This window comes from Symsagittifera roscoffensis, chromosome 6 (assembly GCF_963678635.1).
Source record: "Symsagittifera roscoffensis chromosome 6, txSymRosc1.1, whole genome shotgun sequence".
NCBI classification, from domain to species: Eukaryota; Metazoa; Xenacoelomorpha; order Acoela; family Convolutidae; genus Symsagittifera; species Symsagittifera roscoffensis.
Genome location: NC_087067.1, coordinates 41,793,382 through 41,818,722, shown reverse-complemented (window position 1 = coordinate 41,818,722; position 25,341 = coordinate 41,793,382). Strand labels below are relative to the sequence as shown.

Genomic DNA, 25,341 nt, shown 5'->3' with positions numbered 1-25,341 from the left:
GAAATAGTACCTTTGGGGGAATCTTAGGGTAGTCAGGGGGCAGAATCCTTGAGGAAAGGAGAGGTCGAACATCCCCCCGCCGCCAAATCCGCTACTGCCCCTTATTCAATGAAACGGTAATATAAATGGTGTCTTTTCTTTTGCAATGTTTGCAGTGGTTGAAAACTGCTGTGCTATGTGCGCAGCAATCGACTACTTTAGTGATCGGGCTTGGATCTAAGATTTTCTCGAGGGGGCGGATTTTCAAAAATCCTTCATAGTTTTGTCGAACTTTTTTACATGTGATACCGGTACTCAGTGACGTGTTTTTTTTCAGATTTGATGAAAGATAGATTCTGTACATATAGTTAACTTAATATATTAATAGAGAAATGATTTCGCGGAGAATTGGTTTTGAATATTGAGAATATGTGTAAATCCTGAGTAGTCAGATCGAAAATGTCTTCGAAACGAACCAATCGAGCTCGGCAAACTTCTGGTCCAGATGTGGAAAAAGATCAGAGTTTGCGCCGGTCTGCTCGAGCGCCAAAAACAACAGAACCAGAAATAGAAACTTGTCCAAAAGAGAAGACAAGTGCAATCATTGGAATGGATAATATGCCGAAAGAGTTGACTGCAATTTTCTGTAAGTTACCGTTTTAACTAGGGACTGGTTACCACTGCGACACGCTAGGCTATTGTAACCGGTCTTAGACTTTTTCATATTAGAAACTGCATACGCAGAATTAGCATGAGTCAAGCTTTCGTGCGCTTTTATTGTGCTGCATAACTGAATCTAAGCTCATTTAGAAAAAAAAAAGTCGGATCTACATATTTTCTTTTTCACCTTGCTTCCCATCCTCTGAAATTCAGTCGACTTTGTTTTTATGCTTATTGTTTTTTCTAATTACTCTATGTAAACTGGTTTAAAAGCTGTTTAAGAATTTGTTTGCTTGCTGATTACTATCTGAAATTTTGTTGATATTTTTTTAATCTTTTGCGAAAGCAAAGGACTTGTAATTGGGTTCTAGACGTTTTTCCCGTAAACAAATTTTCATTCAAGTCTAGGAAATTGAACTTGATTTATTAATGAAGCTATATAAAAATAACGATACTTTGCACCCTGATGTCTGGAGGGTGAATACTGGCCAAAACCTGTGTTTTTTCTTTGAGAACATGTGTGAAATTGATTTTTTTCTAGACTTTTTTTGCTTATTTTTGTCTGCTCTATTTGGAAAGCACGGATTTTTCTTCTGATTAGAGTAATGAACGTAGTGAAGCCTCTTAAATAGGTCTTGCTGTTTTTTTTGCAGGAAAAGTCTCTAATAACTACTATGCACTTTTTGAGGTCAATTGAAGTTTATCTGCTGAAACTGACGTAAATAGCACTCTCCAAATACGAACGATTCCTAGTTTCGAAAGTGAAATTTAATTTTTAGATTTTTTCCAGCGGAATAAAAACTTTACCTATTGATTCAGTTTTCTCTAGTTGGGTTTATGTTATCAAAAAAGCGCCAGCCATAAATTCCTTTAGAAATTCAAAGAGCTTAAATTGCATCTATTTTTTTGTCTTTGAAATTTGAAAGTCGAAATTTTTTCAAGAAAGTCAGTGTGTTTTTGTTTACTTGCGTTCATTACTCTTTTCAAATCTTCGATTGGCTATGTTTTAAACATATTTAACTCTAACTGGCAGTCGATCTGTTACTTGCAATTTTACCAACTCGGATTTTTTTCCATCAAATAATACCGGCTTGTGTTTTATAGGCTTGGTCGCTTTTTAAAATTATTTTTAAATAATACATACTCGAGAAAATCCTAGATCCGCCCCTGGTTCGAAGCATATTTTTGACGACAACAGTTCCTTATTGCTTTGGTTTTTTACTCAACGGGTGTGTACCCAAGTATATCGGCTTAGTAGTCGCATGGTAAATTAAAGCTATTTTCATTCTGCTGGTTTTGTTTTTCGACTGTTTTTCTAAATTGATTTTTTTTTGAAATTTATTCATTTTTTATGTGATTTGCTAGATGCAATGCTGCGCTTTGTTCTATCGCAAGTTTTGTGAAGTTCCGCTTTGCTTTTATGGTGAAGCATCGTTTTTGCGATATTGCATTTTCTGATTTTTCCGTTGCGGTCTGAAATTCTGTCAAATTGGCCTCCGGTCTGTTTTGTCTTAATTGCACTAGACGTATTTATTTCAAAGTTTTCTCGGAAATTATGTTTGATATTTATTATGATAAGTTATGCAGAAATTGGTAATTATTAAATGCTAAATTAAGCATTCAATAGAGTTATGGGAGTCTTCTGATGGAGTTATTGATTAAATCAGTTTTCTGATTATTGCTTTTTTGCGATTTTTTATTTGAACTAATTTAAGTAAAAATTACGAGAACCACCAATTCAAAAAACTTGTCTATTGATTCAATTTTCTTTTTAGGTAAGTTTCATGACAAAAGGTTCAATAAAGATTCTTGAAGTTCAAAGAATTTAACGTCCTGCATGTTTTATACTTGAATGTAAATTTCCTCCTTGTCTATGCTAACGGGGATGTGGTTTGGGCATAAAGGTCAGGGTTGCGATTTTGGTGCCAGATGTTGACCTTCCACAAGCTCGTTGTTTTTTGTTGTTGTTTTGTCTTCATTATTTTTTAACATGAGACCGAGGATACATGATATTAGTTGAAGTAAGCGTGGCCTATTTTTCGCATGTTATTTTTTATGTCAGGCGCACCAAAATAACTTGGACGTTTTATTGATTCAAAAAATTATATTTCTTTTTTTTATAGTAATACATTTATAGTAAAAAATAACATACATACATACATACATACATACATACATACATACTTTTTTTCCCCGTTAATAACTTTTTTTTACAAATCTTACTTCCTTGATTTTCTTATTTGTTTTATTATTGAACCCTAACCACTTACAGGCTCGTTCCCAATTGGCCTAGAGTTAACTTGGTCGCATTTGCTTCCTTAGGTCTGTGGTTTGAGTCCCAGCCTGACCTTGTTTTTTTTCGTCTATGAAATTGATTTGTTTTTGGTAAAATTGAAGTGTCGGACTTTCGCTTGTCTGCTCAAGTTTTTTTTGACTTAGTTGTCACATCATGAACTTTGCTTTTGCTGTAAGTAATTTTCATTAGTTGCAAGTGTTGTTGTAGTTTCAGGGGGACTAAAAACTTACAAAATTTTTCATTAGTTGCAAGTGTGGTTGTAAATTCATATGGACTAAAAAAATTTTTTATAAAATCTTTTTTTCAGCTAAACTGATGCCTTCTGAAAGATTATTGTCTTTTTTCCGCTTCGTTTTGTTCCGTTGCTAATTTAGTATTTAAATGTTTGCTTTGCATGTTTACCTAAAATTAAGTTTTACCAATATCCGCTGCGCCTCACTTGCCATAAAACACAAACATAAGAAGTCGAAAACATTGAAAAATGTTTTAAAAAATTAGAGTTAACGTCCGCTTTGTATCTGCGTATTTGTTTGTGATTGACCGGAGATTCTTTCTTTCTTTTTTTCTTTCTTTTGAAAGTTAAAAAGCTAATCACCAATGTCTGCCCCCTTGATAGATCAGGTTTCCGCACAGTATAATATCAATTTCCTCTAATCTACATTTAAATTAAGAGCCCCTTCCCAACAATACCCCAATAATCCAACTGTCTGTGGCTAAGTTTTTATTCTGTAGTCCTTATTTTGTACCGCAAACGGGCAAAGCTCGACTTCGCCCCCGTGTTAATTCAACTTCACGGCTCTGATAGACTAAGCCTATTGTTTTTTTTTAAGGAGTATCTATGTTATGTTTTTTTTTTGTTTTAAATATAAAAGGCGTATAAATGATTAAGACGTACTCTAAAATCTATTTTCGGTGTCCAGGTGCCAGAGGTGCTGGGAAAAGACAGCCGAAGCTGATGACGAATATTGTGTTGCCGAGTATGATAAAAGTGGGAGGAGAAAATGAGGAGGATGACGATGACTTCCATGTCCAAGAAGAGGAACTAGAGGAAGAGGAGTCGTCAAGTGATGATGAGAAAAATGATCAAGGTTAGATTGCGGATGAAGCTTTCAGGTGGCGATAGGTTGCAAGTACAGTGCTGATTTATTCTGAGAGAGCAAGTGGACTCGTATTCGGGAACTAGGTTTTTTCCCGTAAATAATTGTTCTCAAAAATTCTTCAAGATCCTTAAAGAATCTTAAATTCTTTAAGATTCTTTGAAGTCGTGATGATTTTTCAGGAAAATGCTCAAATAACAAGAGAAGTGCATTCATACTTATAAATGCATTTATGAATGGCCTTAAGTATATGTGCTTTTTTTGAGTCAATTCAAGTTCATTTAATAGAAGACTAGCAAATTGCACACTCCAATTATGAAAGCTTCAAAGGCTGAAAAAACCGTGATCGATTTCTAGTTTTGAAAGCGGAATAAAAACTTTTTAAATTGGGTATATTTTATCAATTTTATATCGGCTTGGTCAACTTGTCTGGGCTAGCTTCAAGGTTGAATTTTTTAAATGAGTTCGTTTTTCAGGAAAGATGGATCGTAAAAGTTTTGAGGTTTAATTTTTTATAGGTGGATTTTTTTTACTGCAGTCTTTGTTTTCACGAGGGTCGACCCAACCTTTATCGCCTTAGTTGCCAATCGGTAATTGATTCTCAATGCAAGTTAAGGCTGTTTATTATCATCCAAAGCAAAGGTATGAAATTTTTGTAGATGTAGTTTTTTCGACTTTTAGATCAATTTTTTTTCAGCTTAGTTTTTCAATAAAAACTTTCTTGAAATGCTCTAATAACTACGCACTCCAAATACAAACGTGGAAATGGCGCGAAAAAAGTGAACAGTTTCTAGTTTCGAAAGTGGAATTTAATTTTTAGATTTTCAGCGGAATAAAAATTTTTAATATTGATCCAGTTTTCTCAAGTTGGTTAATGATATAAAAAAGTACCCATCATAAATTGTTCTAGAAATTCAAAGAGCTTAAATTGCATCTATTTTTTTGTATTTGAAATTTGAAAGTTGAGATTTTTTCAACAAAGTCAGTGTTTTTTTTCTGTTTACTTGCGTTCATTACTCTTTTCCAATCTTCGATTGGCTATGTTATTGTCTCGCAAGTGTTGCGCAGCTCCACTTCGCCTCTTTGTTTAAATTATCCGGACAAAACGAACGAAACTTGAAAAGTAAATTGCGCTTTTTCACAAATTGGGTTAACTTTAGACAAAAAATGATTAATATCAATCTTGCTTAAGGACAGGGGCGGATTTAGGGGGGGGGGGGGGGGGGGTGGGGGAGAGACGGACGCCATTTGACCCCATGCCGACCCAAAGGGTCCCCCTTTGGTAATTTTTAAGAAATCCATTTTTGGTGACGGACCCTAAAATTTTTCTAAAGGCGGGGGAGCGCGCCTTTAGAACTTTGAGGGGGAGCGCGCGCCAAAAAAAAAACGCGATTTTTTTTGTAAAAATTTTTTTCAAAAAGTGTTCAAAAACGGCTTTTTTACCTGTTTTTTCAAAAGTTTGCCTGCGGCGCAGAAAGTTTGGTCTATCTACGGTCTTTATAGTGCTTTAGGAGAGCTCGGAAAATATAGTGCTTTAGGAGAGCTCGGAAAATCAATTTGGTCGACCCTCGATCCGCCCCCCTCAAAATCCGCCCCCCTCGAGAAAATCCTAGATCCGCCCCTGCTTAAGGATATACCAGAATTAATATGGTGCAATTAATTTTGTAAAATTTTAAATATTTACCCTTAAAACGAACCATTTTTGACTTACTGATTCACTGATTCAATCAAAATCTACGACGCCAAAACTACCCATCAACTGCTGATAAAAAATATTGCACAGTGAGCCTCTTATGTAGCTCAACAAAGTTTTTAGAGTTCGTTATTTTTACATCGAGACAGTTTTAAGCTATCAAAAGAAAAAAAGTTATTCATACACAGTTAACAGCTATCAAACAAAAGTAAATTTATTTATACACAGTTTATATAATTTTGTCAGCAATTGACCCGGTAGTTGTGACATAATTTTTATTGAATAAAAAGCCCCAAATTAACCCGTTTTTGGGCTGAAAATTTTGGTCCGAATTTTGCAAATTAAATTGCACGATAATAATTCTTAGCAAAATTTGTTTCATCTGTTATTGTCTAAAGTGAATCCAATTTGAGATAAATGAGCTTTAGTTTTCAAGTTTTATTCATTTTGTCCGCGTAATTTAAATCAGGACTATTTTCATCCATCTGAAGTCGTCAAGTAAAGTAATAGACGATGACAGGGTTGGCTTTTTAACACCCTCACAAGATTTTTAACAGTTTTTAACGTTAAAAATGTTAAAAAACGTTAAAAAACAGGGTTAAAAATTGAATTCAGTTCAAACAAATCATTCAGTGATTTATCAAAAATAGTGCTCTTTTTTGAGAGCGCGTAGCACGAAAGCGAGTTTCGCAGCCTTCTCTTGACCAAGTCGATTTCTATTTCTCCAATTCTCAGTTGGTTGCAGTATAATTCTCAGCTTGCAACGAACAACTATTTGATTGGATGTGCATGTGATCAATTCGGCGTTTCTGAGAAAACAAACAAAAGCCAATTCCGAGCAAATGTTTTGGAGCTGTATTGCAAAAACTACTTCGTTTAAATATAAAATGTTAAAAAAGTTAAAATCTCGATGTTTTTAACGTTAAAAAACGTTAAAAAACAGTGTTAATTAACATGGTGTTAATTAACAAGCCAACCCTGGACGATGATGCACGAATCCAATACCAGCAAAGTTTTTCTAATTCGAGGCTTATTTCTATTTTTTTATTCACTTTATAAAGCTGCTTTTTGTCGTGTTCTCGTAAAGTGTTTGCGAAGCGCAGCTTCGCTTCTGTGGCAATGCTACGATTGATTTCAAGAAATGCAGATTGCTTTGAAGAGCAAGAAATGGGGATTTGATAATCATGGGTTTTTAAAAATTGCTTGATTTTTGTAATTACGATCAAAGTTCTTTTTAAATGTTGGTACTGATATATCTGTTTCAATAGGTGCTTCTGCTGATAGCAATAAAGAAGATGATGAAGATGAATCTGAAAGCGAAGAGCAGCTTCAAAATGTAAGTAAGCACTTGCTTAAGGAACCGGCTACGGTGAAATGGATGACAACCCCTCTCCCCCACGGTTGACCCTGCATTGAGTAGGTCCCGGGGCTAAAAATGCGTTTTTGTTTTTTCACCGTACAAAATCAGATCAAATATATCGGCAGGAGAGAGTGGATTATTGTTTTACAGCCTTTGTAATGTTAATTTGGTTTCCTGTTATAAAATTATTTTCCAAAGCTGAAATTAATAGGCAGATATGTATTCGAATTATTCTGTGCATTTTTTTTTGTATTTGGCTGTTGCATTATCATAGTAACTGCGAACTATGCACTGACCTGTATATTTTTAAGGTCTTGGGCGATGTTGCCGACAGTAGCGACGAAGACCTCGACAAAACTCTAGACAAGGTGAGAACGACGCTTCGGAAAGTTCAAATTCGAAAAGTTTTTAGTAGGCAGCAAAGACTTTCTTTTCCTCTCGTACTTTTTCGCGTTTGTCAAATTTCTACGTTACAAAATTGCTTTTTAAACTTAAAAAATTCAACTTGCTTTCAATCGACACTCAGAAGTAAAAGAAAATGTTATTTTTAGCCGGGAAATTTACATCCTGAACAGGTCAGATTATAGTTTCTTCTACAACATTGTCGGGAAAAGACGCGTTTGAGCTGATTCGACCTGTAATTGATGTGTGTATTCTCTTCAGTGATACCATGTTGTAGAAGAAAATCTAATCTGACCTTTGCGGGATATGCAACTATTGACTCTGTTTCTTCTTTTTATCTTTTTTATCTTGTAATTCAGATTCTCAAATTGTGTTTCCTTCATAAAAAAGAAACAGTCATAAAAGACAAAAAAGAGCCTGAAGGTGTTTTTTTCAAATTTCGAAAGTTTAAATATTTTTAAAAAGAAAACCAATCATTGTTTTTCTGATTCTTGATTTCATTGAAACTTTTCCAATTGGCTGTTGTTTATGTTCTTCTTATACATCTTGTTTGCAGATAGACCTCGAAATTCATGTATTGAGTTACTTATTGTCCTATGGAAGGCTGTTTTGTCACGTAGAAATTTTGATGATTACAAAAAACAATCCAGCGTAATGGAGAGAAAAAAGAAACACTAAAATGAGAGAGGATTAACAAAAAAATATTAAGTTGAAGAATGCCTACTTTTTCTGAGCAAAAGTCCTGTATAACATCAAGTCCTGATGACCATAGTCGAATGATTTGCGAATTTGAAAAAGTCACAAAAAAAATGAAATTACTACTGAATTACAGGCTTTTTTAAAAGTGATACCTCCTAAGTAAAGTTAACGAATATTTTCAGTTCGGTCAACAACAGTCCGTTACCAATGTAATAGATGCTATTGGCTCCACAACTGTAACTCAACCTCTACTATGTGCAGTGTGTCTTCTAACCGAAGGTGAATTAGACGACTACATTGTCCAATGCGACAAATGTGGAGTCTCAGTACACGAAGGATGCTACGGTGATTACCCTGACGTCGATTCGGCTTCGGACAACCAATCAGAATCGAGCGATGGGTCCGAAACCGAGCCTTGGTTCTGCTCTGTTTGTCTCGCAGGACTAAAAACCCCTCCCCCTTGCGAACTTTGCCCGTCTATAGGGGGTATCTACAAACGAACAGACGTGAATAAGTGGATACATGTAGTGTGTGGCCTCTATATACACCAGGTGTCTTTTGGCGAGACTGACAGATTAGAAAATGCATGTCTACAGACTATTCCATATCAGCTCTGGGGTGCTAAGCAGTGTATGTTCTGTGAGGATGAGAGGTTCTCAAGGTCGGGCATTACGCTCCAATGCGGTGCTGGCCGCTGCAAAACATACTTCCATCCTTCTTGGTTTGTAATTTGCTTGTATAATCACTAACTCTTTGTGTAAATTCTGCTGTGAATGAGTAAACCATCAAAAAAATCTAAATAAATGCAAAAATCAGGCGATGCGCTACCTACAACCAACTTTTGTACCATTTTAAATATTTCAACATATTTCAATTAGCTTTTAAATTTTCAGTGGACAAAAGATGGGGTTTCTGGCGGAGGCCGAAGCAGCTGTAAGTTATTTTCTCAATTGCTCTTTGTAATTTCGCAAAATGATGATTTTATCAAGTATGAGTCATTGTTCTTCAGGACACTTCGAAGCCTCAAAATGATGTAGATGTTTTGGGCGGAGGAAACGGTGCTGGTCACCCAAGTGCTGTGAACTTCTTCGCCTACTGCAAAGTGCATTCCGACTCAGACACCATCAAGTCTAGACTGAGAGCCTACAAGAGTTTGCAGAAACAAATCTCTAACTTCACTTGCTGCATGACAGTACGTTTTGTTAATTAATGACAGTAAACATCCCTAATGCCTTCGACTTAACATTGAAATTTTCAACTTCGGTTTGGGTTATCCTAAAAAAGTAGATAAATAACTCGACAGTTTTAGCTGGGCAGAACCTTCAGTTATCTAGTTTTTCTGGGATGGGCTGGAATGTATTAAACTAGAGAAGGGTTATAAAGTTATCAACGCTTCTTGAGCTCATAATTCAAGCATTTGAATAATTTTTACTTTTAGGGCAAAATTGAACGACGATTCGATCGGCAAAGTGCAAAGTACCTGGACAGTAGAAAAAACATAGAGTCCTGGTTCCCAGAGAACCCGAACCAGAGGCTGGTTTCAACTGTGCCTGCTGTGAGTCGAATTCTAACCCAGAGGGCAGAAGACCTAGGCAAGACATTCAAGGGAGTTCCTCTGGAGCTGAATGTGAATGTGGCCAATAAGTGGTACTTGACGCCAGCGTTTGACGTCAATTTTGTGGCTTACTTCCAAGGTATGCCGAAGTATTGAGAAAGAGTTTTATTTCGTAATCTTGAGTTAATCTTTGTATATGACAACAGTGCTGATTTAATTTAATCGGACACAACAAACAACATCGAAAATTCAAACGCGTCTTTCTCAAATAGACAATAAGTGAAGAGAACAAAGGCTGCTTAGAACTATACCCGAATTCATATGCAATTTAAATTTAAAATTCTCAACCAAATTTAAATGCACTCTTTTTTTTCGAAATTCTCAACCAAAATTTCACCCCAAAAATTGGTAGTTTTGGCTTTTTATGATTAATCAAGAAATACGCTGAAAGTACCAATTGATGAGAAAATTATATCAAAAGAAGCCTATTACACAGCCCAACAAAGTCAAAGAAGCCCGGGTCGACTTCCATAGACCATTGCTGGATTTTTTTCCTTTTCTCTTGACTTTTTTCAAAAACGCTCAGCAAGCTTATTTGTTTTGTATGGTAGGTTTTTGCATGCCTTGATTCATGCCTGATTAATTAAAAATTCAAATTTTAGAAAAGATCGTTTTTGAAATTGTTTGCCAAATTTTACAGTTTTGTTACTTTCATTATGTTGTTTGTTTACTTTCAATCTTTATCGCTTTATGGAAAAATGCTAATCATACAATTTCCATTTATGAAAAGTCACTAATCATAGACTTTTCATGCTATTTTTTGTAGTAAAGGGTTTTATTAGCATTTTCAAAGTGTATGACTGGCATTTTTCCATATATGAAAATTATATGATTAGCATTTTTGGTCAACCCGGGAAAGAAACACTTCCAAAACTCTCTCATTCAATTTTTTACTCTAGCGACCTTGCGAGCGTTTGTGTAGTAGTACAAACCTTCTTTTTTATCAAAATGAATTTGCAAATTCACTTCGTTGGTGGCACCTTTGCTATAATCACGATCTGTAGCATTGGGTTTCATAGCATCTATTCTCTGCTTTATTTGTGGCTAGTGTTTGTGATTTATTAAGCGTCCGTGGCTGAGTGGGTAGTGCGTGCGACTCATAATCTCTAGGTCGCATATCGAATCCGAGACGTAGCAGAATTTTGTCTGACTAATTCGAGGCTTATTTCTACTTTTCTTATTGCACTTTATAGAGCTGCTTCTCGCTAGTGTTTGTGAAGCGCAGCTTAGCCTCTGTGTAGAAATTTGTTGTGCTTTGTAAGAGGCTTCTTTCGATATAACTTTCTCTTCAATTAACTTGGTTTGTTCAGCGTTAAAGCCATAATTACCCATTTTTGGGGTGAAATTTTGGTTGAGAGTTTCGAAATGAACGCAGTGAAGAATCTTATATAGGTCTTGCTGATTTTTTGTTTGTTGTTTTTTAGGAAAAAGTCTTAAAATTTGCTCACGCTCAATTTTAATTTTTTTGCGGTTTTACCTGTGATTTCTTTGTAAGTTCAGTGCATTTCTATTGTTAAAAGGAAGGCAAACTCCACTATCGAACAGTAAAATTGTAAAGGTCACGAAAAACGTGATCGACTTCTAATTTCGAAAATGGAAAATAGTTATCAGTTTTCTCAGCGAAATTAAAGTTTTGCCTATTGATCCAGTTTTCTCAAATTCGGTTAATTCTAACACAAAAGTGTTCATCATAAATTGTTCTACAAATTCAAAGAGCTTTAAAGGTTTTTTTCAGTTTCTTTGCGTTCATTACTCTTTTCCAACTGTTAGTGGGCTATGATCATTTTATTCTAATCTTAACTCAATTTGAGAAAAACCCGTGTGAAATTACCATTTTTGTTTGTTTTTCCGGATATTTTAAATCAGCACTGTATTTACGTTTCAGATCTTCAAATTCGAATGATGAAATCTGAACAGTCTATTTTTTGTCTTTAGATCGTGAAAGGAGGTTTGAAGAATTAGAAAAATCAATAGTTTCGAACGTCACTCGGAACAAAGAACTTAAAGACGAGCTTTACGACCTTGAGAAGAAGTTGCGGAAAATCAACCACGGCGTTGACAACATGCAAATTGTCGTGAACAAAAGAGTCGAACAACTTATATCTGCGACCCAAAACTTGAAAGGAATGACAAATCTAGAATATGCTTTACCCGTTACGTGTACATCGAGTTTAGAGCTGTTAAGTCAACAACAGACTGTTAAAAAGAGCAGCGGCTCGACTGTAGTTGGTGCTAGAAACAATAAAAGTGATACTGTCGAGGCCTCCCAAGATTCGCTCCACGACGAGGAGGTTTTGCTGGTGTTGCAGAAATGTGATGTGTGTAAATTGAGAAATAATCAACATCTGCTGATACAGTGTGACTCGTGCAAGATGCATTTCCATATCAACTGTCTAGATCCTCCACTGAGTCGAGTGCCAAAGAAAGGAGAAAAATGGCTATGGTAAGTAAAAATAGGATGTAATAGGGCTGTATTGGGAGGTTATTGTTAACATTGCGATAAGCAAAGTTATTCCAATCGGGTACCAGACTTTTCTCGTAAATAACTTCACACAGTGGTCAATTTAAGTGAGAATGGTTAATTTCACCCTCAATAGCTACATGATCAATTTCTTGAAAATTCATATAAAATTACTTTCGTTTAGGTTTCAATTTGGAGTCCGTTTCAGGAAATAATTAAGTATCGATGAACGTAATTCAGACTCTTACATAGGTCGTGATGATTTTTTATTCGTTTTTTTTTTCATAAAAAGTCTTAAATTTGTCCAGGCTGAAACTTACTTTTTCGCGGTTTGAATTTCGATTTCTTTTCAAGTTCAGTTCGTTTCCTTTGTTAAAAGAAAGGCAAACTCCGCTATTGAATAGCGAAAGCGTAAAGATCCCGAAAACGTGATCGACTTCTAGTTTCGAAAGTGAATTTTAATGTTCAGATTTCTCAGCGGATTCTCTACTTCTTGATCATCGTGCTTTTCGTCGGTTCATTCGTTTGAGCTTCATGCTTTTCGTCGGTTCATTTTCCGTTTTGATTGAAGTCATTTTCAGTACCTGGTTCGGTTTTTATCGGCAAGAATTTTAGTTTGATTTTAACAGTTTTTACTATAATTGCAACTTCTGTAAGTTGTAAATTTATCAAGTCTGGTTTTAGATAGTTTTATTTATTTTCTTTTTTTTCAATTAAACGGTTTTGGCTGGTAATGTTAGTTTTGACAACTTATATTGTAACGTCTAACGTAAAAATAAACTTAAAAGCTCAGTATATCATTTTTTCTTTTTAATCGGCTTGAAAGGTTTTGGCTATTTTTATATCGGCTTAGAGGACTCTTTTGGAGTCGTTTGAGTGCAAGGTTTCACCTAAATTTTTTGAGGGGAGATGTATACTTTTTTGAATTTCAAAAAAATATAGATATATATATATATATATATAAATTTGGCGCAGTGTATGTGTACCCAAGATTTGTCGGCTTTGTAACTGCTTTTTAACTTTAGTTTCATTACTTATTCACTACAATGTCTTACTTCTTGGTATATTTACTTGGAAATATTTTTTATTCGAGAGAAAATAAAGACAATTTTTTAACAACGTTTTTTGACGTTTTTTTATCAACGCTTTATCTCAATTTCTGTCGGTTATTTTGCCGTGCTCTGTATGTGTTGTATCGCATGTAATGCGAAGCTTTGCTTTTGTAAGTCTTCTTATGATGCAGTTAATTTGGTTCCAAGATTTCTGTTTTTTTTTTATTATTTATATTTTTGAAGCTTTTTATTTTTCGATTTGTCGGTTTATCTGTTAGTCTTCGTAATCATTCATTTTCCATCGCAAATGGTGCGAAGCTCTGCTTTGCTTCTGTGTGAACATGTAAGGTGGATTTGGGGCCACTTTGCATCTCACTTAGCACGTTTTTTGTTAAAAATCTATGACGTCAATAATTTGGTAAAAATCAATGACGTCAATAGTTTGATTAAAATCAATTAAGTCAAAGAAATGTCGAAGAATGTTTTTAAATTATTCGATGATCCATTCCTTCCTAAGTTCCTTGCGCAAGGTGGTGTCATCAATTTTGACGTAGTCGTTCCGTTCCTAGTTTGAGGAGGCGGATGGCATTACGACCTTCGACCGTGATCGAAATTGGGTTCGAAAACACAACCCTTGTGTTTAAGGCTGCGAGTTTTACCCGTTCGGCTACGGCCGCTCTATAAGAAAAATTCTTAAGTTTCATGTTGACTTATTATAAAGACAATTGATTAATGACTGATAAAGTTGAATGAAATATTGATTGGTTGATTTAATCTCTTCGACTGTATGAAAAACGAAAATATGTTAACTTTAGTAAAAGATAGTTTGGTAATGGGGATTTAAAAGTCACTCAAAACCTCTGTTTATGACATACACTGTTTCCAGGCAATGCAAACTGTGCTGCCCTGATACGACTAAAGTTCAAGTGTTCGAAGACAACCTGCCTCGCACGCGGAAAAGAACTGTTCTTTTCGGAGCCGATGGAAAAGAAAAAGAGGATGAAGAAAAACCAGAAGAACAACCGGAGAAAACTTCAGATGATGCAAAGAAAGAGGGTTTGGAAGAAAATAACGAATTGAAGCCAAGTAAACAAGCAGAAACAGCTCCAGAGGTTGAAGCTTTATGCGTAAGTGATATGAAGATACCAGTTTTTCAATTCAGTCTTTCCAGGGTTGGCTGAAAAATAACGCTCATAAATGGTCGTTGAAACTTAAAGAGCTTTATTTCGTTTGTTTTGTTTAAAAAGCGTCAATTTTTTTCGAAATTCGAAAGTTCTTTGGCTATACTTGTTCATTGACAGGTTTCAATCTATTTTTGCTGTGTTTGATTGATGACGTTAAATATTTTCCAGTTGTAGACAAATTTTTGCCTGCCTTAATTTTTTCTGCCCTAACAGTTGCAAGCGTTATAAAGAAGTTTCTTCCTTTTTGGAATGTTTACTTGATTTTAATTCAAATGCGACGTCTTCTTTGGCACCCTCAGTCTAGAGGTAACGTCTATATCGGGGACAACAAATGTCCTGAGTTCGAATCCGGTCCGAAAGTAAAAAGCTGGTTGTCTTCTTATTTTTTGTCGGTTTAGTTGCCACACCGCGGATTTTTGTTGTAGTTTTTGCATTTTTTTCATAACTAAGAGATGTTATGATTTCTTCTTGTAGTTTTCAAGTTTAATTAGCCTGATTTTGTCCAGTTTTTTTGCTTAGAAATTTTATTCAGCTCATTAAGTGGTTTCGATTTATATTATATCGGCTGAGTCATCTAATATTGCGTTGCTTGAAAAAAAGTTTTTATTTTATTTCCTCTGTTGAATTTCAGAATTTGATAGCTCGTTATTTTTTGTCTCAACAGTTTTGTTTTAGGTTCCAGTGGCGTCTACTCAAGAATCCTCGGCTTAGTTGCCGCTCGAGATTTTTTTGGCATGATTTTTCCCCGAGATGCCTTCCTCTAATTGAACATCATTTGAGAAAAACGTAAATTTAGTTAGTAAGAGGAGTAAGTAAATGTAAGTTTTATTCAGCTGATTAAGTGGTTTCGATTTATATTATATCGGCTGAGTCATCTAATATTGCGTTGCTTGAAAAAAAAGTTTTTATTTTATTTCCTCTGTTGATTTTCAGAATTTGATAGCTCATTAAGTGGTTTCGATTTATATTATATCGGCTGAGTCATCTAATATTGCGTTGCTTGAAAAAAAGTTTGTATTTTATTTCCTCTGTTGAATTTCAGAATTTGATAGCTCGTTATTTTTTTGTCTCAACAGTTTTGTTTTAGGTTCAAGTGGCGCCTAATAAGAATCCTCGGCTTAGCTGCCGCTCGATATTTTTTGGCATGATTTTCCCCCGAGATGCCTTCCTCTAATTGAACATCATTTGAGAAAAACGTAAATGTAGTTAGTAGTGTAGTTTTTTTCCTTTTTCTTTTTTTAATCGATTTGACGGCTTTCTCATTTTCTGTCCGCTATTTTGCAATGGTATGGTGCAAATGTTGCGAAGCTCTGTTTCGCTTATTTGTATGGAAGAAAATTTTCGTCTGCTGTTGTTGAAAACGGTAAGATTATGTTCCTTTTTGCTGCATTTTTCGCAAGAATATTCAAAGGATTAATCTTTTCAAGTGTTACTGAACGCATTGAAGAAGCTTATATATTTGCTTAGATCTTCCGAGGTTTGGTTTCTGATTTTTTTGTAAGATCAATTCAAATTTATTCAGTTAAAGGAAAGCAAGATTTATCTATTGATTCTTCCAGTTTTCTTTATTTGTGTCAATTTTATGAAACAAGTGTCGCTAGAAGATTCTTGAAATTCAAAATTTGTCCGGTCCCCTTGTCCATGAAACTTTTCCAAAAGGCTGGTAGCAATGTTTTGATAGTTCTGTTTTGATCCTGATTGGAAAAGTTCAAATAAAGGGTTCAATACTGAAGTTTAGTGCTATTTCAGCTCCAAGAAAAGCCGGTCAGTCAGTTCCAAGAAAAGGCTTTGGGAACAGCTACTTCGAGTCTATTTCTTTCAGAGCCTAATAAGTCAACTGCCTTAAAACCTTCCAAGCCAACGCTCTCATCTATCGTGAAGCCTTCAGACGTTTTTGACTTCCAAGGCTCAGATGAAGAAGCAGAAAGTGATGAAAATATATTGCAAAAACTTCCCGAACAAAAACAGCAGAATTCAGAAACCGAAGCTAAAAACAAAAGTATTGAACAAAAGGACACCGTTTATACAAATACTCGGAAAGAAACAAATATTGAAAGTTCATTTGAAACAGTGGACTCCAACAAGAGCTCTGCAGAGTTTAATATTAATATTAAAACGCCTCCACCCATTAAACCAACTTCAATCAAGTAAGTCCTAGATAATTTAATGATAGTTTTAAACGTATTAATTATCTGTCGGCAGAATAGGTTCCATACAATTTTCTGAATATATAAACAGAAAGTTACTGGAAGTGTTTGCGTGCTTACCCAATAAGGTGACATCTAAACAGATATCGTGAACTGCTATATCGAGCACATATTTTTCAGAGGGTTGATTATTTTTCAGCAATCTAAACTATAAAAAAATATATTTATAGCCTCCCAGCTCTCGGCAGTCGATCTTTGCATGAGTACGGGGATGAAACAACGCCCAGTCCCAGCGATAAAACGTTGACATCTTCAACAAACTCCTTCGAAACTGTCCAAATACGCGAGGAAGACGTTTTAGCTAGAGTAGAAATTAATGTACCTGGTCATCAGCGCATTGATCCTTGTTCGTCGCGCGAAGAAACTATAGCGCAAGATGAGAGTTCAGTTTTGAATACTAGTAGCGAGACCGAAAAGCTTAATGTCCCTTCAGTAGATCCGAAATCACCCTCGTCGGATGGAGAAACGGTTGGGTTTGAGAATGAAGTTGAAAAAGAAAAGTTAGCTGAAGAAGTTCCTAAGGCAAGAAAATTTACGTTTGAAAAGGTAAGTGCCTAATACAGATTTTTTCACTAATTGGATAATTTTTTTGTGATTGTCGGCTTTTTGAGTTTAGTTATACCAGGGGTGGATCTATTTTTTCTCAGCGGATTTTCAAAAAATTTAACTTTAAACTTAAGAAAACTTTGTTGACTTTTTTAGGTCATCCAAATTAATTTTCCTAGCTTTCCCAAATCATCATAAAGACCCTATTTTGTCCAAATTTTCTGAAATACAAAATTTGAAGAAAGTTTTGACCAAAAAATTGTGTTTTTTTTTTCGGCGGGCGATAGATTACCTAAAATAGTACCAAATGGGGTGACCCTTTGGGTAGTCAGGGGTCGAGTTCCGTGGGGGGGGGGGGGGTGTCCGCGCATTTCATCTCACTTGGTTTATAAACTTGGTTGCAAACTAAAAGTGAAGTTGCAAACTAAATAGATGACTAAACTTGTGAACAGTAATTTGTTGCTCAGTATGAGCTCACTGACGTACATGGAAACTTGTATGATTTTCCCATAGGGAATGAATTTTACGAAACCAGCCGATTGCTGTTTCAAATCGTCTGAAATACGTTGCTTTTTTACCCTCTTCGAATGTGCAATTTCGCCAGTGTTGAAATTAGATCGGCTTTTTTTTACAAGTCAGTTGAGCTATGTTCATGTTCAAAAAATATAAACAGTGTTCTCCAGATTTGATTTTCTTTAGCTTGTAAAAGTATTTTTTCTGCATGTTTCGTCAGTGAAGAGATTTTTAGGTCAAGATATCGATGGTTGAAAAATATTTTTTTTTTGCGTTCCATGAGTTGATTCACAGTTTTCTGACCTTCTCTCAGCAATGATTTTAGATGGTGTGATTTTGATATAGACAAAAGTTGCTCACCAAGTTACCGGAAATGGTGCAGTTTGCGATTTTTAGGCAGGAAATGTTGACCAAAGTTGCATGAGAGACTAGCTAGCGTAGTGTCATATTACGAAGCTCACTTTTTTAACCCACTTCGCAATAAAGTGCTCAATGGTAAAACGTTGGCTGGCATAGCATTGGCAATTAAATATTCTCAGTTGTATCTGCTATAATAGTGGCTAGTTTTTCCCCTTCCAAGCGTAGTGTAATAGTACGACTATTCGTTTTTTTCCCAACCTAAGTATATTGGTGCCGTTTTCCCAACGCAAATTTTGGTGCCATTTTTGGTGGAACCTCTACGACTTTTTGGTAGCATGTGCTTTGATATTCGATTAATAATAAGTTTAAACAGTTGATGCATTTTGAATTCATCGTCGAAACATTTTCTAATTTTCACGTTATTTTTTTTTAGCATTTGAGAGCTAGCTTTGACAATTTTATCGCTTGTTTGCGAAGGCAGCTTCGCCTTTGTTATAATTTTCCAACAAACTTTTTGGGTCAGTCTTTGAATAAAAACGAAATGAACTTCTAACAGTTCATAAACTGAAAGTCTGATTTTTTAAAGGATTTTGTGCTCACATATATTTCGCTGTCTGATGGCAAGTGTGACTAATTTTCGCATCGAAAACGAATTTTTTCAAATGAATAAATCAAACGAAATAAGCATTTAAACGCTTGCGAGTTTTTTCAGACTTGTTTCGGGTAACAACTTGTTAAACAAAACTATTTGAAGCACGACTCCATTCCGGCGGTGAGATGCTCAAATTATTTTATTTTTTTTATTGTTATTGATAAAATATTTGAATCTACTGGCTTCCTGAAAGTAGTGAATACTCTTCTATAGGGGTTGGTGATTTTTGTTTAGTTTTTTTTCCAGAAAAAACTTAAATTTTGTTCAGGCTCCAATTAACTTTTTCGTGGTTTGAATAGTAATTTCTTTTTAAGTTTAGTTTATTTCCTTTGCTAAATGGAAGGCAAGCTCCACTATCGAACCGCAAAAGTGTAAAGGTCACGAAAAACGTGCTCGACTTCTAGTTTCGAAAGTGGAATATATTCTCAGATTTTCCAGCGAAATATAAATTTTACTTATTGATCCAGTTGTCTCAAATTGGGCTTAAGTTATCAAAAAAATGCCAATCATAAATTGTTGTAGAAATTCGAAGAGCTTTAATGGCATCTATTTTTTCTGAAACGAGATTTTTTCAAAAATTAGGTCAGCTCATTTTGTTTTTGTCACTCGAATCATTTACCACAAATAATAATCGGATTGAATGGATTTTGTATCATATTGAAGGTCTTTCAGCACTGAGTCAAACGACATCTAAAAATTTTCAAAAAGTTGACCCAGTGTCGATAAAAACTGGTTTAAAATTCCGTTCAATTCCGAGCGATTAAAGCGAGCGAGCAGTTTTGTTATAGTAAGAAAGGCCGCGGAAATTTTGGTTTAACCCAGTACAAATGTTTTTTGAAATGTATTTCAGCGCCATTTGGGAATAAATAAACTCAAGGGAATAAATAAACTTCAAGGGATAAAATAAACTTAAGGGAATAAATAAACTTCAAGAATTCAAAAAAAATTTGAATTTCAAATATTTTTTTGTTTTTCTTGTCATTTTCAATTTTGTCTATGTTACTGTGGCGGCCGAATTGATCTAAGTTAGAGGCTTTGGTTTGATTCTTTCATCACTCCATCAGCAAAACACTGACACATTTTTTGCTAGTTTTTACAAATTTTGTGGCTTTTCTTTCCTTTTCTGTCTGCTAACTTGCAATGCTATTATTGTGCTATCGCAATTGTATGTAAATATATGCAATTGTATGTTGAATATGGCGGGAACATTCTGTGCTACTTGCACAGAAACCAGCTATCCTTGTTTTTCTTTTTCACTCAATTTTCTTCATAGTAATTCAAAAGTGTTTCTGATTTTCCTAAATCTGATTTTTTCGCTTAAAAGCTTTATGGCTTTTTACGAATTTTTATAAATTTTCTTTTGGGCTCTTCTTTCCTTTTCTGTCTGCTAACTTGCAATGCAATAATTGTGTGTTATCGCAGTTGTATGTAAAATACACTGTGTTAAGTAAATAAAGTCTCATTTTGACATAAATTATTCATAAATTACTAAGGGCAATGTTTTCCCTTAGTTTTATATCAAAAATTTCCAAGTGGAAAACAATTCATTTTGAAATCAAATTTTGGTCTTGTATTTGCCCGACATTTTGCAAGCGCTTTTTTCCATTTTAAATCGCAACATTCTTTGTTCAATTTCAGTATATATATAAACAGCTCAAATTCTGTTTTGCGATTTATAAGCAAGTGTTTCATCCGCTTCATTATGTGAGTTCCTGATTCCTAGTCAAGTACGTTAGAAAAATTTGATGATAAGGTTCCGGTAATTGATTGGTTTAAAAGCTAAGTTCTTTTGCTGGCGCATGTTCTTTTCGGGTATTTTCAGTTTTTGTTAACACCAGTGAACGATTGTTATATTACGAGTTATAAATTAGTGCTCAACACAAGTACTCAATATTTTCAGTGTCTGTGCAATCCGATTCTATTTGGCATTTATTAAGGCATTAGACTCTACCTCTAGATGTCGGGGGGTTCGAACCCTGTTGGTTCCATAATCTTTTTTATTTCTCGAAACATTTCATAACCTGGAGCAAACTTGTGAGCCCTTGAAATCATAAGTTGTTCTTTTTTGGAGGGGAGCTCAGATAAGTCGCTGTCAGTCGAAGGAAAATTTTTGGTTAAATGTCCAAATTGGATTTTTGCGCTCAATTTTGTCGTTCAGTGTAGATTCTAGTCATCATCTCTCATGATCTGTTCAGCTCAGAACTATTTAAAAAATAATAAGTTGAAACCTAATAAATCTGCATTTTGTTGCTTCTTGTGATATGTTTTCACGTGCATTTATGAAAAAGCTGAAGAGATGCCTCGTTTAACATTGAACGAAAGAACGCAAGCAATTTTCTTCTTTAAAAATAATTGTTCGCAGACCCAAATTGCTCGTTATTTCCGTTGCAAAACTTCCACAATTTCGCGGTTGGTATGGCGGTATGAAACCACAGGTACTGTCGATGACCGTCCCAGACCTGGTGCTCGCAGAAAATATAATATACATGGTACCCAAAAAAGTATCAACGTGAGTTTAAATACAATTCGCTGAGCGCTTCTTCGAAAATATTTTTAACGGCAGTCGCACAGACTTTTAAAATCTAAAAAAACTATCAAGTTTTTTTTGTGCTGATTGCTTTTGCATGAAGCAACATCCAGCCGTGAAATTTTTTTAAAACTTTCTAAGCCGTTTTTTAAGTTAAACATTTCTTTTTTGGCTCTTTCGCTAATTAATCAAATTGTAATGTTAAAGGTTGAAACTAGCAAAGATGGCGCAATCAAAGCTGAAACACCAACTGGCGATGGGCTGAATTCACTGCCTAAATCTTCACCCCTGGATCTGATAGACAAGTGGGCTAATGAATCGGAACAATCTAGACCACCAGTGACAATCAGCTTTCCGAGTGGAACCAAAGAAGCGCCGAAACCGTCAGTGGAAGAAAATGGGAAAAGTGACCAAGCAATTGACGATTTGATTGTTACAGAAATCATTTGCAGTAATTCTGGAAGCGAGCATGCAGAGGACATGCCATCTAAAATTGAATCCTCAGTAACAAAAGAAGCGCATGAGAAAGAGAATGAAGCTGCTCGACCAGTGCCGGAAGTTTCCAAGCCAAATGAATCTGCAAGTGAAACTGAGTTTCAAAAAGTTGAAGGCGTTGCAAAACGTAGAATGACTAATGGATTAGGAGAAACTTTGCCCAAGCATGAAGATGTTAATGTGGAAAAAGAGGCTACCAGTTCTATGGAAAATAAGTCTGGCAACCAAAACGATTTTGTGCACAAAAGGCAATCGGAGGTTTCTAGCTCGGCAACAGATCAATTCTCGGCCGAAGAAGTGCAGTATCGAGAAATAACAAAAATATCACCGGATGGAGAGCCGGTGATTGTGCGAATCGCGATCAAGCCAAAGAGTAGAACTCAAGAACATGTCTCTACTGTAGATAAAAATGGAGGGTCCACATTAAATAAAAGCGTAATTAATATAATTAATAAAGTTTCTGATAGTTCTCCTATTGCGAAGATCGAAAAAAGTCAGAACACTGAGACGACTGTAGTTCAATTTAACCAGGAAGCCGCTAGCGAAAATTTAAAGCCGCATCTAGAAAAAAATCATTTGACTTCGACTAAAGAACCAAAGTTATCAGGAGAAGATATTCGTAAAGCTTTGCACAAAAATGTCAAGCCAATCAAGGAAAAAGGTAATTCTAAAATAAAAGAAACTTCATCTGAGAGACGACACATAGAACCTCAGATTAATGATACTAGTAATCATCAAGTTGAGAAAGACGAGCGCAAACACAAGAAGAAGCACAAAAAAGAAAAACGGCGAAAATCTGTCGATCTTGATGATTCGAGACATGTGTCTGCAAAAAGACCAAAATTAGATTTAGTTTCTACTATTAAAGAGTTAGCGGTCGCTGTCGACAAAACGCCGGCTTCATTTTCGCAAAAACACGAATTAATGGTCAATCTAAGTCCAATTCAAGCTGTAGAGCTCAAGTCGCCATTAATGACAAAAATATCTCCCTCGCAATTGAAGCAGAAAGAACACTTTAAACCATCAGACGATATAGAAGTTAAGCCTTCCAAAGAGACGAAAGTTGTTAACAGGCTAGAAGAGCAAGGTCATTTTGACGAAACGAATGAAGTAGTTAATCAGAAGATCTCAACATCGCCAAAATTGGATAATATTGAAGTCAAGTCGGCAACGTCAAGTGTCGGTCATTCCGCAGCTGAAAAACAAGCGAATCCAAAAGTGAAATCAATCAATAGTAATGCAGCTAATCCGATAAGTGAAAAATCAATGGGTGCTCTTGGTTCTAAACAACTTCCTCCAAATTTGGGACTCGAAGAGTCAGGTCTCGCTAGCAGCAATGAGTATCAGAAATCAGCAGATGAATTAAAAATAAGATCCAGCCATAGTGAAAAATTAGCTAAAATACATGAGACAAAAATGGATGTGCCATCGAACAAAATTTTAAACACATCCGAAATAAAGTCACCGAATTTGCTCGAGGGTCAATCGAATCCACTAAAGCTAGCGAAAACCAAAGAGTTGGCGTCTTCAGCCAAAAACGCTAATGCTACTGAAATGAAGTCGTCTAAGGTACCTGAAGGGCAGATCTTACCGCCAAAGATAACTAAAACCAAGGTACAATTGCTCGATGATTTGTTCGGCGGAATAGATTCGAACTTGCCTAGTAGCGCAACCGGTGCGAATAAGCTTAACGTGCCTTCCAAATCTCATTCAGATAAGAAGGACAAATCTTCTTTCGAAAAAGAAAAGGCGGTTAAGAAAATTGAAAGTATATCATATACTCCGCGTCACAAAATTGAAAGCGAGATTCGCCAGGCCGAAAAAGAAAAGGAGAAAGAAAGATCGGTTGATTTATCTGAGAAAAATCTGCACACCAAAAAACCGGACGTGGCCAACTTCAAAATACCGAAAAATAAGTCCGCTGGATCCTCCTATGCCAACAAAGCAAGCAAAGATGAGATTGCGAAAGAATACGGAGCAACTGTATCTAAAGGAAAAGAACAGACAAAAAGGCAGTCTAACGATAAACCCAATGAGCTTAAAGGACGAATGTTCGCGGATCTTGAACTTGCTAAACAAAAACAGGTTACTAAGAATTCAAATCGACCGTTCCCACCTATCAAAGAGCTGCCGAAAGCGAAGGGATCCATAGAGAATATAGCCGTGGGAAGATCCGCCCCTGGAACTCCGACTCCGAATATTGAAGATGGATTGGCTAGTCCAACTCCGACATTTCCTTCAGCACCAGTGAAAATGAACCAAAACCTCCTGGGCTCGGAAGATCCTTTCAAGAGAAAACTCGGTCAGTTGATGGAGTTCACAGGAAATTTCGCGGAATTCTCAAGGCCTCAAAGACGTCCAAGCTTAGGTGCTGATGATGATGAATATGATCCAACGAGTAACTTCAAGGTTGACGTGAAACCTGGATTACCGCCAACTAACCCGGGAATTAACATACCTAGTAAAAGTGTACCGCCGTCATCGCATTTACCAGTTCCATTACCGCCACCTACAGGATTCAACTACGATGATTTCGACTACGACAGACCACCAACACCGCCACCTGGTCTTTTTGATCCTAATCTTTCTCAATCATCGCCAAAACCTATTCAAAAAGTCCCACCTAAATCCCCTTCAGGCTTCAAGCAACCCGTTTTTATGAAACCAACTGCAACTTACGGTCAAGGTCACCCCACGAATGCCCCAACGTATCAGAGCTCAGTCAACAGAAGACAACCGAATGGTCCCGGCGGGATCCCACCGCCTGTTCGAATGGTTCCACCTGGAAGAGCTTCAAGGGAAGGTGTCAATCGGGCCAACTTCCCGGAATCCAATCAGAACAGGGTGGTCCCTCATCAAACTACACAGACGCATCAGTCACAAATCTCAGTAGATAGAAATTCGACAATTCCTCAGTTGAAGCGTAAGAAAGATTTGAATGAGTATCTTCAAGAAACTAGAGCAGCGAAGGTCCATCACCCGATGATAATTCCTATAGAGCGAGAGAAGATGACTGTATTACCGCCTACGCCGATAATCATTCCTACGGAACGTGTCTCAGTGAAAAACAGTCGTACCCAACCATCTCCAGTTAGTCCGACGGAGGAAAGTTTTGAAGTTGAATCACACATGATCTCTCCCAATTTGGAGCACAGAACATCGCAATCTAGTGCTTCAAATGCCAACTCAACTGAAACAAGCCCTGTAAATCAGAAAATTAAGAGAACGCTAAGTGACAGTCGAAGTTCATCAAATGAGGAAAGTTCCCGACCCGGAACACCTGTGCTTGACGAGCCCTCAGATCCCTTAATTATCAGATCGACAGATCCAAATGAACCCATACAAGCAATCGACCCTTCCACAGTTCCTCTATCACCCAATGCCACAATGAAACTGATGAAGGTTTTAATCGACCAGAATTTCTACTGATGATTTAAAATCTATTTCCAAAACATAACTGACATTGATACTCTTTCAGTTGTATTTAGATGTTACAGGCCGATTATATTACTAGTATAGTCCTTGTAGTGAAATGTTTTGAAA

General features: G+C 36.0%; 3 protein-coding genes across 3 annotated transcripts in view; 2 read left to right on the top strand and 1 right to left on the bottom strand.

Annotated features, from left to right (window-relative positions):
- The window catches only part of LOC134847564 (uncharacterized), a 318,779-nt gene that overhangs the window by 187,803 nt on the left and 105,635 nt on the right, over positions 1-25,341 (top strand). The gene's annotated exons all lie outside the window — the stretch shown is intronic.
- LOC134847567 (casein kinase I-like) overlaps positions 1-25,341 on the bottom strand; it is a 584,249-nt gene that overhangs the window by 484,372 nt on the left and 74,536 nt on the right. The window lies entirely within an intron of this gene.
- LOC134847588 (titin-like) lies at positions 321-25,338 on the top strand. Its single transcript, XM_063864687.1, has 13 exons — positions 321-625; positions 3,856-4,023; positions 6,994-7,061; positions 7,397-7,453; positions 8,369-8,907; positions 9,080-9,119; positions 9,196-9,378; positions 9,625-9,880; positions 11,737-12,244; positions 14,201-14,441; positions 16,248-16,645; positions 16,876-17,251; positions 21,511-25,338. Exons 1-13 carry the CDS (start codon positions 439-441, stop codon positions 25,225-25,227), a joined length of 6,738 nt encoding a protein of 2,245 aa, XP_063720757.1. The 5' UTR covers positions 321-438; the 3' UTR covers positions 25,228-25,338.

Bases quoted from the DNA above. Each gene is read 5' to 3' on its own strand.
- LOC134847588 (XM_063864687.1), top strand. From the start codon at position 439: ATGTCTTCGAAACGAACCAATCGAGCTCGGCAAACTTCTGGTCCAGAT. The intron at 9,379-9,624 runs GTACGTTTTGTT...TTTTACTTTTAG, and splicing joins ACTTCACTTGCTGCATGACA to GGCAAAATTGAACGACGATT. The intron at 14,442-16,247 runs GTAAGTGATATG...GTGCTATTTCAG, and splicing joins CAGAGGTTGAAGCTTTATGC to CTCCAAGAAAAGCCGGTCAG.